The sequence below is a fragment of the Meles meles genome, chromosome 2, assembly GCF_922984935.1.
Source record: "Meles meles chromosome 2, mMelMel3.1 paternal haplotype, whole genome shotgun sequence".
NCBI classification, from domain to species: Eukaryota; Metazoa; Chordata; class Mammalia; order Carnivora; family Mustelidae; genus Meles; species Meles meles.
Genome location: NC_060067.1, coordinates 119,137,556 through 119,156,031, shown reverse-complemented (window position 1 = coordinate 119,156,031; position 18,476 = coordinate 119,137,556). Strand labels below are relative to the sequence as shown.

The window sequence follows — 18,476 nt, the reverse complement described above, 5'->3', positions numbered from 1 at the left end:
AAGATCAAGTAGATTTCTATTTTTTTTTTGTTTGTTTGTTTTTAAGATTTTATTTATTTGACAGACAGAGATCACAAGTAGGCAGAGAGGCAGGCAGAGAGAGAGGAGGAAGCAGGCTCTCTACAGAGCAGAGAGCCCGATGCGGGGCTCGATCCCAGGACTCTGGGATCATGACCTGAGCTGAAGGCAGGGGCTTTAACCCACTGAGCCACCCAGGAGCTCCAGATCAAGTAGATTTCTAAAGAAAATATAACCATAAATTTCGTTTTGCACACACACCACACACTCATAATCATACATATATATATATATATATATATATATATATATGCATATACAATACTAAGCCACTACTCATAACATAAACTACTACCCTCCCCAAGCCAGTCTTTTGCAGTTTCTTTTTATAAAGGTATCACTTAGTAAATTTCTATTTAGGACAGAATTCTATGTATCCTGAATACATACATCAATCAGTCAATTCTTACAATGTTTCAGTAAACTTGTAGGTCCCAAAATACAACATTTTAAAATGTGACCTTTGGAATTTGGGAGTGTCTAATCTGCTAGATATGACTAAAAGGCAGTACCTATTAATGAGATATTCAGAGGTTATAAGGAAAACTAAAGAATATAAAGGCTCTCCCAGTCCAGGTACAAGACCTTTGATCATATATAAAATAAACTATGCACTGTGGATGAACTTACCTAATTGCAATAGAAATTAACTACAGTAAAAAAAAAAGTCTATCAACAAAGTATAATTTTATAACTTTCTATATGTTATCAGGTTAATAAAAACATTAAAAGTTATTCATAAGCTTAGGGATTAGGGCATTCTGTGGATAGCGCATACTGAAACAAGAAAGGCAAAGTTTTGAGCATACATGAAAATAATGTGATGGTAACTTTCTCAGAGCCCAAAAGATTTGTATTATAAGTTTGCAAAGTCAAATTGTAAAGTCCCACATGATCAGATAAACTTGACAAAAATGAAAGAACAAATAAAGTATTACATTCATTCAGGCAATACAACCCATTACTCCTTGAAAATCTTTGTTAAAATTTATCTTGAGGGGGCACCTGGGTGGCTCAGTCATTAAGCGTCTGCCTTCAGCTCAGGTCATGATCTTCGGGTCCTGGGATCGAGCTCTGCATTGGGCTCCCTGCTCAGCGGGAGCCTCCTTCTTCCTCTCCCACTCCCCCTGTTTGTGTTCCCTTTCTCGCTGTCTCTCTCTATCAAATAAATAAACTTTAAAAATCTAAAAAAAAAAAATCTTGATATTTGGATGTGCTACCCAGTATTATTTGATAGCAAAAGACAATGCTGAAATGGTATTTTAATTTTGTTTGATAATTGGGATCAAGAGAAATAAATGAGAGACTATAAACAGATTGTTTATTGAGAAACAGTAAGAGACTGGTAGTGCTATGACATCTCACTCAGAGACAACCTTACTTCAGACTTGAAGGGAAGACAAGGAGGCTGGGGAAGAAATCTTCAAGCAAAGTCTATAACATTAATAGACTTAAGAAACCCCTACATATACTCATAATGATTAAGAATTCAATGTCAATGGCTAGAGCACAAGAAACTGTTCTTGAAAATCACTATATTTCTGATGCTGCCTGGTATAGTATCTTACACACAGCAAGACTTCAACAAATGTGGACCAGATGAACTGATGAATAAATAGGTGAATGGATGAATAATAAATGTACAACTGTACACTTAAATACCCATAAAGCTGATTTTTTTACATTAGTAGAACAAATGTAACCAGAACTGGGACACCAAGAAGGAAAATTAGCCTCTTTACGTTCTAATTGTGCTAAAAGCAGCAGAATGCTTAGTCATGTAAGTGTCAAAGGGAGTAGAATATTATAAATACTATTTATTATGCTTTTGTTATGAGTCTAATACATACTTGTTAAAGGAAATTGACAAAAATACAAATAAGCAAGAGGGGACAATAAAATGACTGTAATCCATGACCCAGAAATTGTCTGTTACAGTGCTTCCTCAAGGACAATGTGGGAGGACTTTTTGTGGTCACGGTAATGTCTGGGGAGTATTACTGGCATCTCACAAGCAACGCCTAAGGCTGGGACACTTCCTACAGTGAGTGAGACAGTTCCCCAGAGCAAAATATTATCCAGCTGGAAATGCAGAGAGTGCTTCATTGAGAAAAACTGAGAGCCTAGTGCATTACTCCAGGTCTTCTTGTATATGTATATCATACACAGACTGTTTGTTAAATAAAAATAGTAATACTATACAAACTGTTCATATTGTTTGGTCATCTGTTCTTTTCACTTAATGCAAAAAGGGCATCCTTCCACTCCTTTAAGAATTTTTCTGTGTCAACATTTTAATGGCTGCTCAGCATACCACTGTATGGATCAATCATATCTTAGGCTTTATCAACCTCATCTAAGACCCTATTGTGAAATGTCTAATTTTTTTCCCAACTTAATGTTATAATCAATGCTGAGATGAACATCTTTAAATTAAAATTCATGATCATTTAAGTTCTTAGAAGTGGAACTGTTGATTCAAGGAATATCCATAATTTCAATGCTTTTAATGTAGATTTCCAACACGTCTTCAAGAGTGGTTTTTATCAATTTATTCTCCAACCATACTGCTGGTGATTGAGTTAACATCTCTCACATAAAGTTGCTAGAAATGTGAAACAGCAGCTGAGGGCATGGTGACCTTGGGTAATAGCTGTAATACATAACTCCCTATCCCCCATCTAAACAGGAGGCACAAGGATTGTTCGAAATGAACAATGAAACTAAATTATAAAACTTCAAGTGAACTTTTCATTATTATTTTCATTATTTTCCCACTAGTAAAGTTTAAAAAGAGGAGAGAGATTTCCAAGGAAATAGATTTGAAGGAAAAGTGTTAGTGGAGCGTGGGAATGTGTCTTTTCCCTTGAACTCTTCTCTATGGAGATAAGTGGTAACTCGTGAGCTTGGAGAGGTCTATGTGCTGGGAAGGTTCACATCTTAGTCCCTGGTGGGATTCTGCCTAAAGAGCAGGACCTGCTAGCTTACCCAGGGCCAACACAATATAGGCAAATAACCACAGAGACATCGAGGATGGACCTACCAAGCTGGAGAGTTGAATCCCAGTTCTCTCACCCCACATCGCCTGATTCCTGAGAGTTGAGGCCAGTGTGGTGGAGATTCCTAGGTTTTCCCTGAGTTCAGATCAGGCAAAAAGGAGAGTACACAGGCTCTTGTGGCCAAGTGTGGAGGATAGAGGCATGGAGTGACAGGAGAGTATATTTGTCCTTGACCTTGAGGTTCGGAGGGGACAGGTGGGCACATTTAGACATACAATGTACCACATCAGAGAGGTACCCTGGGACATCTATGGCTGTGCTGAATGAAAGCCAGGATGGATCAAAAGCAAGGATATCATTATTCCTATCCCCCTTCTTTCCCCCTTTGCAGATATATCATCCCATTTTCAAGTGAACTTGGAGAAAGGAAACTTGAGCTCATTTTGAGCTCTGACAACAAACAAACTTTCTATTTGGTTGAATATTTATATAATGAGTCTGTTTTACCTTGCAAATAACTAAAATAAGATTAAATGCCAGGCCTTAAAGATTATAAACTAAGCCTTAGTGCTTGTCATGAAAGTGTCAAAATCAGATAAGCTTGGGATTTTACCTCTTCTGGAATTGCTCCCATTCCAGAAAGTTCTGGCATACAAAATTAGCTTCAAGAAAAACCTCCTGGGCTCCTTCCCTTCATTGCACTTTCCTGCTTTCTTTCTTTTTTTTTTTTTTTAAGATTGTATTTATTTCAGAGAAAGAGTGAGTAAGGGAGAGAGAGAGAGAGAGGAAAAGAGAACATGAGAAGGGGGAGGAGCAGACTCCCCACTGAGCTGGGAGCCTGATGCAGGGCTTGATCCCAGGACTGAGCAGAAGGCACATGTTTAACCAACTGAGCATCCCATCCTGTCTTTGCATTTAAGGGAAGGGGCCAAGATAACATAGCCAATTCTTAGACCTGTCCCTTTTCAGGTCAGAAGGAGGCTTCATCTGGATATGGTACAAAAGTTTCATATGAATGAAGAAAGTCATTTCTCTGGCCTGTCCAAGAGATCTTACAGAAAATGGCTATAAAAGAATAGGATTTACATATGAAATACTGAGTCTTGATACTCTCTAAATATCTCTAACCCAGAACCTAAACACCATATTTTTCTTATAAGAAAAAGACAGAAAGAGTGAATGGGAACAATTTCAGTCAGCCTGGGGCATCTTAAACCTGACCTCCAGTAAATACCCAGACCTACTCTCCATGGGTTTGACATTAAAAACTGGGTGGCTCAGTGGGTTAAGCCGCTGCCTTCAGCTCAGGTCATGGTCTCAGGGTCCTGGGATCGAGCCCCGCATCCGGCTCTCTGCTCCGTGGGGAGCCTGCTTCCCCCTCTCTCTCTCTGCCTGCTGCTCTATTTGTGATCTCTCTCTCTCTCTCTGTCAAATAAATAAATAAAAGAAAAAAAGAAAAAAAAAAGATTAAAAAAAAAAAAAGACATTAGAAAAGATAGCAACTCTATCCCTAACAAGATACTAGGGCTCCGGGTCTTTCTTCTGTTCAAAAGAGAAAATTTTTAACTTTGTTTACTCCAGTGTTTCCCAAAATTATTTCTTTCTAATTACATGTGTACAATATTTAATAGAACCACACTGGGGAAATCAAATGAAAAATAATTGTAGTGTGACTTCATTTTATTTAGGTAAACAAAGTAAGATGTTCATTGAATGGTTCTTCCACTTTGTGTTTACAATTTACTTACATGAATAAGACCTATAATCATATATCTAACAAAATTCAAAGAAAATGCAGGTTCTTTTTAACAAAATGTCCTCACTGTATAACATAACACAATTGATTGTTTATCTTTTGTCTGAATGATCTCATTGCATTCACACTGACTGTGCCGTGGACGGCCAGTTATAGACATTCGAGTAGTTTTGATTTAGAAAGGTTAAATGAGAAAATGGCTATAAAAGCATTTATGGCAATGCATAATTGAACAAACTGGCCTAAAATTCAAGCCATTAAACATACTCAAAACATTCTGAATTCATTTAATCCAATACTTTTTCACAGATGAGAAAATCTGTGCTTAGAGGGATGAGATGACATCATCCAGCAGAGGGAGAGAGACAAGACCAACTCCACATTCCCGGACTTAAAACTCATGCCCTGCATACTAAGCCATGCTTTTTCTATATACATGACAAAATCAAATGACGTAGATAAGCCAGGAACCCAGTATAAAGATAAAGGCCAGCTGGCTATCATGATGAGTCAAAGAACAGAAATAGAGCAGCTTTAATTAGAAAACTTGTGAACTGCTTTTGTTTTAAACTCACAAGTGTTGGTTTTCCTTTACAGGAAGAACACCATGAGAGGATTACTACTTTAAGCAGTTATTAGTTATTAAGATGAGATTATTATTTTTCTTAAAGAGAGAGGCAGAGAGGCAGGCAGAGAGAGAGGGGGAAAGCAGGCTCTCTGATGAGCAAAAAGCCCAATGCGGGGCTCGATCCCAGGACCCTGAGATCATGACCTGAGCCGAAGGCAGAGGCTTAACCCACTGAGCCACCCAGGCACCCCAAGATGAGATTATCTTTAAAAGTGCCTACTTTACATATGTCATAATGTTAACAACTGAAGACGAGGTATTTTTAATACCACTGTATGGTGTGCATGACAACTGTATTAATCCCCAAACTCAGTGACATTGTAAGAGCACATGCCTTCTCTGGTTTCACTAGATAGCAAATAATACACAATCTACGGACCAAAACCTGGACCCTTAAGACTAAAAACTGTATGTACATGCTCAGAAAACTTGTGGCATGAAATAGAAATACTGAAAGGGCAATTCTCCACTCTTTTGAAGATTTCCAACAATCAAATAGGACAAAGTATATATATATGTGAATTGGAGATATTTTACTATTATGGTTAATCAGACAGTTAAATTCTATTCCTAAATTCTAAAATCTTAAATTAAAAGTTCACATCATTCTTCACAATTCATGAAGCTGCCAACTGAAATTATTCTTATGAATTGAGTTCCAAATAGATTTATTATATTTTGTTAGTGTGAGGAGCACAAAAGAAGAGTAAGACAGTTTCTACCTCTAATCAGGAAGACAAAATAGATACTCCTTTTTTAAAAACCTTTTTATTCATTCATTGAACTTTTTATTCAACAAATATAACTTCTGGCTAGGTGTTCCTTGTATTAATGTATACTATAGGCTCCTTAAGAATTAAGTACTATATTGAGAATTTTCAAAATAACTGTTTAGTAATTCCAGAATTACCTGTTAAAGAATATTGAAATTGTAACTTAAATATTTAAATGTTTTGCAAAGTTTTGATAAAATTTCTTATAAAAGAATTAACTATTTTAGTTGACGAATTACTTATTTTTTATCCTCATCATGGAACAATTGGGTTGATGAGATGTATCATTCAACTCTAATTCCATAATTATGTATTTGCATGCAAAACACAATTGGCATCTCATTTACCTTATTTCTGTTCTTTTGAATTCAAGTAAACATACTTTGTCCTAGATTTTTCTGTATTTTGAGTATCTATTTTCTCTTGATAAAGCTAACAATACCATCAAATATTTCCCTGAAAATGGGAAAACTAAAGGCCTGTATTTGAATGGCAAAAAATAAAATTACTCTAACTTTTTAGGAACAGAAAAAACAGAAAAGCTGGTTATCACTGAAGTTTGAAAAATGACTATTGTATGTCATAATAAACAAACATGTCTATTTCTTTCATTCCTGTCATGTAAACATATTAATATTCTTTTTCCAGGCTTGTCATTGAATTCTAAGGTGGAAATATAGCTCAGATGGTAACAGAAGTTTAAAATGAAAACACCTAAGTTTGAAATCATTCTCTATATAGTAATATCTGATTCATGAAACTATCAAAAATATCATGCTCTCTTTGCATATGAAAGGACACTAACAATAGATGTTAGCCACCTGCACAGGGAAGACTGGTTCATAAAAGTATGGTCATGGCTCTCACATTGCATTCAGTAGAATTTTAATTCATATTAAGCATTTAAGAAGGAATAAGTCATTTTCACAAATATGAGTTAAAGCTGTTTGCTAGTGTGCCTTGAAGCAGTTCTATCACACTCTTCCTATAACACATTTTCTAACAAACAAAAGTATTATCACAATTGGTTCTTTGAACACTGAAATTGGATTTCTAGTCATGTATATATTGTGGGGTTATAATGCTAGAACTCAGGTGGAAATATTTTTATGTTTCTGTCTAAATGGCTAAAATATTGTAGCTGTTATCTCTATGTGTGTGAGGTAATTTCACAATCTGCTCACACAAACAAAATTTGAAGTATAATATTTATTGAGAGTAAAGTTCTTGCTCATTCCTAAAAAAAAGCATTTTTTTTCGTATGATGGATATATACTCATTACAAATACATACACATTCGCAAAGAGTAGAGATGCTCCTTTTTGCCAGGGGTAAGTATGTCAGTTGCTGTGCCTAGACCACATTTCTGGAAGGCAGGAGTCAGGCATACGTTATTCACCTCTGTATTCCTCAGAGTGCCCAACTGAGTGTCCAATATATCCCAAGAACCCATTAAATAAATGAATGATATTGAATTTTAATGAAAAGAAAATCATAAGCCTAAGTTTCTTACAATTTCATATATAATTTTGTGCACTTTCCCTTTTACAACCTTATGAATTTAGGGTCATTAGGAATCGTGATTCACCCAACCTGAATCCAGTGAAATATTAGATACAAAGAAAGCCCATTGTAATAGATGTGTTTCTAAGTAGACAGACTTTGTGTAATTTTGATAGAATTTCATACCAGCGTTAATATTGATTTTTACATACTAAATTGCAAAATATTACTGATTATATACCTGTTAAAAACAAATCAATCAGGTCAATTAGGTTTTTTCTTTAACTATAACACGCTTCAACCTAAGATTATAATATGCTATTAACAGTATGTGCCACTGTCACCACAAGTAAAAATCAGGCAACTCCCTGTGCCACAGAACTTTTAGGTTAGGTTTTTTTGTTGTTGTGTGTGTGTGTGTGTTTTTTTAAGACCCTATTTATTTATTCGACAGACAGAGATCACAAGTAGGCAGAAAGGCAGGCAGAGAGAGAGGGGGAAGCAGGCTCCGCACTGAGCAGAAAGCCTGATGCGGGGTTTGATCCCAGGACCCTGGGATCATGACCTGAGCCAAAGGCAGAGGCTTACCCCACTAAGCCACTAAGCCACCCAGGCGCCCCCTTGGGTTAGGTTTAAATATAACTAACATCATGTTGGTTATCTTCAGACATCAAGCACAAAAGCAAGACTCAAATTTCTAATTATTTGAGCAATATAATAGATCTATCATTAGTAAACATTTAAGAAGAATGTACTATAAATCAGAGTATTTCACAGGGTCCTGGAATTGAGCCTGCGTCGGGCTCTCAGCTCGGCGGGGAGCCTGGTTCCCCCCACCCCGCCTGCCTCTCTGCCTACTTGTGATTTCTGTCAAATAAATAAATAAAAATCTTTAAAAAAAAAAGATTACACATATGATCTGTGTATACTTCTTCAAAGAAATCTGAAAGACTGCCTGTGACCTTTGGCTTATTTGTGAGATCAGCATCAATGAGTTCTTTAGGTCAATATCCATCATCTGATTATTTAATTAGAAGGTATATAACACTCAAGTGTTTAAAAATAAGTCTGCACCAAGCTAAACATGATAGCTCTGGTAAGTCAAAGGAAATTAAGGAGAAGGACACTTAAATGTTACAAAAAATGACACATTCCTGCTTTGTTTTATTCCTCTACCCCACATTAGGTTAGCTATCCTCTTATGAATTAAGTCAGGAGACCATGTGTCCATGTTTCTGCCCATTTGCAATCAATATTTTCTGGGTAACTGTGCTGGGGATAGTAAAAATTTCTTATATTCTGATCTAACTTTTTCAAAATGGCATTGTTTAGGAACTTCATTCTAATTCTGAAGAAAAAAAGTAAATATATGAATATTTCAAGTATCTGACGCTATAAATACTTCAAACTTATTTATTGCATGAAACCTATTAATATCCATGTAAGTAGGTCTGTGACTAAATAGGATGTGATAATAAAGCTAAGTGCTGTACTATTTGTCAGGCAGTGGCTCGATGGTATATGTAAAACTTTCACTCTCCATAAATAAAAAAAAAAATACATAAGTATAGACCTCAGGGATGCTGAGGATCCAACTCTTCTATGGTACTGCAGCACTAAAGAAATGCTCCTCTATCCAGCAAGGATTTATCTGAGCAGTAACCACATGCAAAGCACTGTTGAGAGGTCAGAATGGAGCAAATGTTATGACCAGCTGTATACTGCAAACATAGATGTACTACAGAGCAACTCTTACTCATTACGCTTGCTTATAGTAGTTTTGGTACAAGCAGATAATTTGTTCTCAATAGAAGCAGGAAACAATTTGAGAATAAAAGAAAAAAAATTCCAGATGCAATGGTTTTGTATAGCCTCTGGTCTGCCATGTTTTGTAAATACTAGAGAAGCTTTGACCAGTTTGACTTAGAGATGGAATGTAACTTTGCCTACAATAATTGCTATTAAGCTCCTGCTTAAGGTGTTCTAAATTTCTGTGACCACACTAAAAGCAATAAATGTGAATAAAATGTAAAAAAAAAAAAAGTAGAAAACAAATTTTGTCTACATAATACCACTGTTTGAACTTGACACTTGAACATTTCTGCCAATGCATTTGCAGCCTGTTTCTACCACTCCAATTAAATGAATGAGCTTCAGGAATTGAATTGTATAGCAGATAATCTCTTTTGTGCACACAGGTAAAAATATAGATCAGCAGATGCATTATTCTAATGTATTCAGTACAGGAGCTAATAATATTTGATAAAGCAAATTCTTAGAATTCAAGACATCACACTTATCCTTTAATCTAATATCTTATAATAAGAAATTATTAGTAAGGATATCTTCAATCATATGAAATTCAAATAAAAAAAATACTTAGGTATCTATCATCATATCTGTTAACATCAAAAGGAGATAGAGTACACCAAAACAAATGTTCCCAAAGAGATGAATTTAGCAAATAAAAACAGAAAAATCAAAATGAGCTATTAGAGCTCTTGGCTTCAAAAAGAGAAAAGAAAGAAAGAAAGAAAGAGGAAGAAGAAAAAAAAGAAAGAAAGAAAGAAAGAAAGAAAGAAAGAAAGAAAGAAAGAAAGAAAACACCAAAGGGAGGAAAGAAAGAAAAGAGGAAAGGAAGGAAGGAAGGAAAGGAAGGAAGGAAGGAAAGAAGAAAGGGAGGGAGAAAGAAAGAAAAAAGATTTGTTCCATTATCAATCATGGAGTAATGGGCCAAATGGGCCAAAGAGCCTCAAAAGGCATGAGGGCCAAACATCAATGTAGCCACTACTTTTGCAGTACTGCTGATATTTAAGAGAGGCACCTACTGCCAAGAGAATGGCACAGCCATTAATCCACTTCAATGAGCTAACACCCAGCAGTCCTGCTAACCACATCCCTCTTCCCCCAAGCCTTATGAAATGTATCACCAAATCTTGTTGATATTACCTCCTACATAGTCTTTAAATTAATCCATTTCTTTCTCTTCCCCCACCTACACCTTAGAATAAGCAGTCATCTCCTCCTTCCATCACAGCCCACAAACAGGTCCCTGCTTTCCACTCTTCCCTCCCTTTAATATCTTTCCTGCCTGGAGAGCAGAGGTATCTTTTCAACATGCAAAATTATAACCTGACATTCTTGCTTAAAAGTTTTTTAATATGTTCTGTCATTCTTAGAATAAAGACCAATATTCTCAACATGACCAATGAGATGGGATCCCCTTCATAGTTCTCCAACATCTTCTACTTTATTTTTTGTGGCGCCAGCTGCAGTCCTCTTTGACTTGCCAAAGTCCCCATCCTACCATGTGAGATTTCTTCATGTTGTTACTTTGGCCTGCTATGTTTTTTTTTCCAACTCCCACTTGTTTACTAATTGCCAGTCATCTTTCTAGATCTCAATGCAGACATCACTTCCTCAGGGAAGCCTCTATAGTACTCTCTCTTATCCCTGCCCTATTCTAGCTGGGATGTTCTGAGCATTATGTACTCCATAGCATTTCACAGTTTAGAACTGCATAATTATTGCATGGTAATTGGGTGATTATTATAAATCTTTGTCACTAGACTGTAAGCTCAATGAAGAGAGAAGCCATGTATGGTTTTCTCATCATTTTAACCACAATATCTAGCAGAGTTTCAGACACATAGTGAGCAAGCATTATTTCTTGAATGAAGAATGAGTATGCCAATGGAGTCATTAACAACTAGTTAAACCAACAATAATCTGCTTATTTCCATTTACCAGAATCATTTTGATCAGTTTGAATGATGAAATTACATTATTTCAAATCTCATAATGAATAAATTGAATGATTTTATCTAAACTCTCTAACATTTTTGGCATTTCATAGATATGGCCAGAATGAAAAGATTATTAGCATCCTCCTTGAGTTATAATACAAACTCAGAACATTGTTGCTAAATTAGACTTTAACAATTTTCTCATATAGTTTCTCACTATATGAGAAAGAATCTTAGGAGATATTCAAAAGGTCAACTGGCCTGTTGGTAACAGAGAAGGGATGAAAACCAGCCATTTAAACTTTCAGTTTTATGTGTGGTTTTTTTTTTTTTTTCTATAACTGTGCTGCAGTTTCTCAGTTTTATGGCTTCATTTTCATATTAAAAATTTGGAAGAACTTGTAAGTACCCATAAGAGAAATATCTCCAAATGGTTAATTTTATCATATCATTTAGACTTCTGCTTTAAAGTATTAAAATAAATAGCAATATTTTTAGAAAAGTTTAAAACCAATTTTATAAGACATAAAGCACTTTCATGCCTTATTTGCAATATACATAGTATTCCTTAAATAGGAATGAGAAGGGGATGGTACATGTTTCCCTGGTTTCTTAATATTCTGAAGCACAGAATTTTTCCAGTTAAATCTGATTTTCTATATTTCAATTTATAAAAACCCAAAAGGAAGTTAGGTTTTGAGGAAGTGGTTGGGGAAGTAACATAGCATATGGAAAGTAGTCAGTTACAACCGGCCATGTGACCTTGGACTGCTCACATCCTCCTGTAGATTCTATTTTCCTTATTTGTACAATCAGAAGATTGGTCTAAATGATGGGTTTTGTCTGTTGATGGGCTTCCAAGATCCCCCCTAAGCCCTGAATCATGTGTATTTCTGAGAAGAAAGTCCATAGCTTCTATGTGATTGGCAGAAGCGCTTGGGACATTAAACAGGTTAATTGCTGTATTAATAGCTGAAGTCCATCCTACCTTTTGAAATGTAATAAAGCTATAATCATAAATTCAGACAGAAAATATAAATTTGTATAATTATTAGCATAAGAAATAAGATTATTTGAAGAGGACAACCTATACAAAGGAATACTACTATTATTAATCATACACTTAAGTGTTAGCTGAAGATCCACACTAGAAGCCCAGCCCAGATTTTCCTTAAGTAGCATCAATTGCCCAGATAATATAAATGCATGTGATAAATCTCAATATGTCACAGGTTTTTAGTCCCACATTTGTATTATCAGTGTTTTAATGATCAATCAAGGAAGGCCTGCTACATAGAATTACATGGAGTAGAAACAATCCAGAGCAGCTTGCCAACAAACTTTTTTACATAGCAACTATGCCTATTCAACTATCTGAAAGTTATACTCAAAATGGTTTTCAAATAGATATTTTGAAAACTATATAAGAAAGTAGCTTTATGTGCTGGTTTGTAAAAAAAAGGGAAAAGTAAAGAGTAGAAAGACTGGGAACAGCAGAGGGGAGGAGGATGGTTCCAATCTCAAATAGGTCAGGGCAGGCCTCAAGGAGAAGGTAGCATTTAACAAAGACCTGAGGAGAGGAGAGAGTGAGCCAAATATATAACCTAGGAAGGGCTTTCCCGACAGAGGAAGACATCAGGGCAAGAAAAGTACTTGACTTGTTCAAAGAATAGCAAGGAGCCCATGGTGCCAAGGGAACAACAAAAATCTCCGCTGCTGTGGTCACAAAACTTTTGAAATTTCATCTTCCAGTTAACACCTCATTTTCTATCACCTGTTTAAAATGAAAGTCATAATAACTTTTGTATAATCTTACTAGAGTCTCATAGATGTCAAAAATACAGTCAAGGTTCTTCTGAGAATTTTAAAATCACCCCAAAACCATAATCTCTGGCTGGTATGCAATTTCACTCTCAGTCTCTACAAACATATATTTGTAAACAAGCCGCTATGTGACAAGAAAATATGCCATCTAATAAGAGATGATGTCATTATAAAGAAATCAAGGGAAAGATCTTTGGTTTGACAATTTGTCAGTTGGGCACAAAGCATTTGTTATATCCCAACAAAGAGAGATTGCAAGATTCATAGCTAACATGAAAGCACCCTTTCTTTCTGAAATGTCACTGTTCTTTTGGCATTTATTACATTGTTCATTTCATTAACTTTATTCCAGAAAATGAAACAATCATAATTACTGTACAATTTTCAGAACATTTATCTGGGTTAATACCTCCAAAAAGAATACGTACATAAAAGTAGTCCCTTTTTTGAGAAGAAGGTCAGTCAGTCCTTTCCCAAGTAAGCATCTTATTCGGGCCTAATGTCTTCCACAAAAATGCCCTGTGATCCGCAGACTTTACCAATGTAACATAAATTGTGCGCAACCATACCTTGCCCAGCTGGTCCTTTTTGCCAAAGCCAGTGGCAGCTGCAATGCTCCCTGCTCCCTCCACGGTCTTCTGTGCTACTGCTGTCACCCCTGTCACCACCGCCTCACCCACATTTGTCACTTGCTCTTTGGTCTTCTCAGCCACTGGGATAAATCCAGAACAACAACAGATTAGGGACAATTGAACAACAGGGACTGAAAATAATTTTATTTCCACTAGCTGTCAACTTCTAAAGACCTGTATTTGCACATACTATAAATAACTGAAGTGTCAGAAGAAATAAAAGCCTCAGAGATATTTGAGTGTAGTTTAGACAACATTAAATCTTTGCTAAGATATGTTGCTGTAATCATGCAGATATTAAAATGTGTTTCAAGTGTAATGATCACAAATAAAACCCCTGAGCAATGGAAGTTTGGTTAATATTTTATTAAGGAAAATTTGGAAAAGGCAATGATTATAGATGCAGCTATTATGGTATCGTGTGGTATCGGATATATATTTCTTTATTTCATTTTCAACATCATTCTTTAAACTCACCTGGCCTGTTCATTTTCACCATGCCTTCTGAGTCAGACAACACATAGGTGTTTGTGTTACTATCAGAAATGAAAAATACAGATGACATGATACTATACAAAAAAAACCCAAAGACTCCACCAAAAAACTACTAGAACTGATAAACAAATTCAAAAAAGTTACAGGATACAAAATCAATCTACAGAAACCTGTTGCATGTCTATACACCAATAATGAAGTAGCAGAGAGAGAAATGAAGAAAACAGTCTCATTTAAAATCACACCAAAAATAGTAAGATCTGTAGTAATAAATTTAACTAAAGAGGTTGAAGATCTGTATTCTGAAAACCACAAAACACTGATGAAAGAAACTGAAGACAACATGAAGAAATGGAAAGATATTCCACGCTTATGGTCTGAAAAAACAAATATTGTTAAAATGTCTATACTATCCAAAACAATCTCCACATTTGATGCAATCCCTATCAAAATATCAGCATCAGTTTTCACAGAACTACAGCAAGCAATTCTAAAATTTGAAAGAGACTTCAAATAGCCAGAGCAACCTTGAAAAAGAAAAAGCAAAGCTGGAGACATCACAATTCCAGACTTCAAGTTCTATTACAAAGCTGTAGTGATCAAAACAGTATGGTACTGGCACAAAAACAGACACATAGATCAGAAGAACAGAAGAGAAAGCCCAGAAACTAACCCACAACTACGTGGTCAGTTAATCTTTGACAAAGCAGGAAAGAATGTCCAACAGAAAAAGGACAGTCTCTTTAACAAATGGTGTTAAACTGGACAGCAGCATGCAAAAGAATGATACTAGTCTTACACCATACACAAAAACAAAGTCAAAATGGATTAAAAACCTAAATGTGAGACTTGAAACCATAAAAATCCTAGAAGAGAACACAGGCACTAATTTCTTTGACATTGGCCATAGCAACTTTATTCTAGATTTGTCTCCCGAGACAAGGACTAGATCAAATTAAAAAGCTTCTGTACAGCAAAGACAATCAACAAAACTAAAATCTATGGAATGAGAGAAGATATTTGCAAATGACCTATACAATGAAGGGTAGGTATCAAAAAAATATGTAGAACTTAGAGACCTGAACACCCAAAAACCAAATAATACAATTGAAACATGGGCAGAGGACATGAACAGCCATTTCACCAAAGAAGACATCCAAAGTGCAATAGACATGTGAAAAGATGTTCATCATCACTTACCATTAGGAAAATGCAAATCAAAGCTACAATGAGATATCACCTCACACCTGTCAATTTTGCTAAAATCAACAACATAAGAAACAAGTGTTGGTGAGGATATGGAGTAAAAGGAACTGCAAACTGGAGCAGACACTGTGGAAAACAGTATGAAGTTCCCTCAGAAAGTAAAAAACAGAACTACCCTATGATCCAGCAATCACACTACTGAGAATTTACCTAAAAATACAAAAACACTAATTCAGAGGGATACAGGCACCTGATGCTTACAGTAGCATTATTTACAATAGGCAAAAAATGGAAACAGCCCAATTGCCCACTGATTGATGAATGGATGAAAAAGATATAATTAATATAGGTACATATATAATGGGATATTATTCAACCATAAAAAAGAATGGAATCTTGTCATTTACAACAATATAAAAGGAGCTAAAGAGTATAATACTAAGTGAAATAAGTCAGAGACAAATATATGATATCACTCATATGTGGAATTTATGGGTTTTTTTCATATGTAGAATTTAGGAAACAAATGAGCAAAGGGAAAGAAAGGAGAGAGAGGGACAAATGAAGAAAAAGACTCTTAATTATAGAGAATAAACTAAAGGTAATTGGAGGCAACCGGGGACGGGGAGGTGGGTTCGATAGGTGATGGGGATTAAGGAGTGCACCTGTGGTAAGCACCAGGTGCTACATGGAATTATTGAATCACTATATTGTATACCCGACACTAATATAACATTGTATGTTCATTGACTGGAATTAAAATAAAAAATGTAAAAAGCCAAAAAATGAACAATAGAGTAAGGGATGGATATGAAGAAATTTTGATCCTTTTATCAAATGTCAAGGTTGAAAAACAATTTTTAATAAAAAGGTTGATTTTCAACAATTTTAATGGTAACAAAAGAGCTAGGCATTAAGAATGAAAAGGAAGTTTGCTGAGCAAACTTATAATTTCTTTTCACAAAACAAACTACAGTATGGTGACTCAGTAAATTTTTTTAATAAGTTAAAAATTTAGAGAAGTCAGTGTAAATAGTTTGGGATTAGATTTAGAAACAGATTTACTCTCATATCAAAAATTCTCCAAGACTAGATCTGATATAATTGCTGAATTAATATTTTTCTATTACCTCCATGCAATTGCCAAATAAAGGAAACTCCAATTTAAAAAGTTTGCATCAACTAAACGAAGAATTCTATGAAAAAACAAAAGACAAGAGCTTCTGCTCTTTTAATAATCTCAAGGTCAATAGAGAAATAAAACTAAACTGCTCTTCATCTAAACCTTGCAACATTAATACTCATAAAGCCTACATCTTACATCTCATGTCCATCTATGTAATGCTAGCCTTCTTTCCTTTTTGCCTCACAGACTCTTTTTTTTTTTTGCTTTTTACCCCAGATTTCAGGAATTTAGGGTTTTGAGTGATATTTTTCCTCAGGCTCTGTCCTAAGCAAATAGAAACCTTTTTTAAATTTGGTTATGCTTTATGCTTGTGTATATTGTCTCCAGATAGTCTCGAGCCCAGGGAACTGGATGAGCTGCACTGTCAGCTGTTATATTGGCAAATGTTCTTAACTAGTCACATGATTATCGTACAGACTGCACGTCACCCATTGCAGAAGGCCAGTGATTGAATAACGTGGACAAAGCAGCTAGATTTCGACAGCAGGTCATGGAAGTAAGGTGGTCTATAAGGACAAATGCTACTCTCCAGTTCTGGGCAATGTGGGGGAGGTGAAAGTGATCCTAGAATCTAAAATCAGGAAGAGTCCCCAGAAGGTGTTGCTTGATATTTGCCTTTCACCACTTGGGGGATCCAGTGGATGCCTCCTAACAAGTAATGGCTATTCCCAATGCAAAGTTCAATTTAAATGCCAGTGAAAAGCTATCCTGGAGATTTCGTGTTTTTAAACATTTCCAGAATGTTGATCCTTTAAAAATAGTGAATTGTGGGCTTTAACTTGTCATCTTTTTTACTTTTCCAAGAACATGAATACAAAATTTTGCTTGAAAAATGAACAATTTTCTTGTTATAATATCTCAAACAAGAATAAATTTTGATCTTTTCACAGATTCATGATTTTTGTACCAGCCACAAAATGCTATATTTATAATATCTAGACCATTCTTTATATATATATACACACATTAATTTATTTTATTTTTTTTTTTTTGAAATGAAATCTTGCCATTTGCGACGACATGGATGGAACTAGAGGGTATCATGCTTAGTGAAATAAGTCAATCGGAGAAAGACAACTATCACATTAATTTATTTTTAATGCATGTGAACATCACAGTAAAATGCACTTTATACTTTTTCATAATTTCATCAGGTTTTATCACTGTAAGAATAAGTAAATTAGTTACATTACAAAACAACAGAGTGACATGTAGCAATGATAGACACATTTTAAAAGATTCCTATAGAACTTGTTTACCTAATGAATTATCCAGTAACCTTGAACCCCTGTGTCCCCCCCGTTAAGGCCTTTTACACTACTTCTCTGTTCAATGACATGCCTAACAAAAGGGTGACAAGGAAAAAGCAAATAAGACACAAATTGTCTTATTCGAATTCAACATTTTTCATCTAATAAATGATATTCATTTTTAAGGGAAATGACCTCATAACCAGGATCAAAAGGGATACTTTTCTCCCAGCTAATCATAGTATAACATTTTATGTTCTCCCCCAAATGTGTCAGTCTTTCTCAATTTTGTTCAGACAGTTTTGTCTGGCCAGAAGCTTTGATCCTTCTCAGATATCTCCCTATCTGTTTACTCAGCAAATTCAAGTTGCTATTAAAACCCACCTCAAATGTCAAATTC

At 35.4% G+C, this 18,476-nt stretch overlaps 1 protein-coding gene across 6 annotated transcripts in view; it reads right to left on the bottom strand.

The window, feature by feature from the left end:
• Positions 1-18,476, bottom strand: part of SNCA (synuclein alpha) — a 146,629-nt gene that overhangs the window by 109,998 nt on the left and 18,155 nt on the right. For all 6 annotated transcript variants that reach the window (XM_045985732.1, XM_045985698.1, XM_045985690.1 and 3 more), the window contains exon 4: positions 13,877-14,019. In XM_045985732.1, the coding sequence (XP_045841688.1) occupies positions 13,877-14,019 (143 nt within the window). The remainder of the gene's footprint in view (positions 1-13,876; positions 14,020-18,476) is intronic.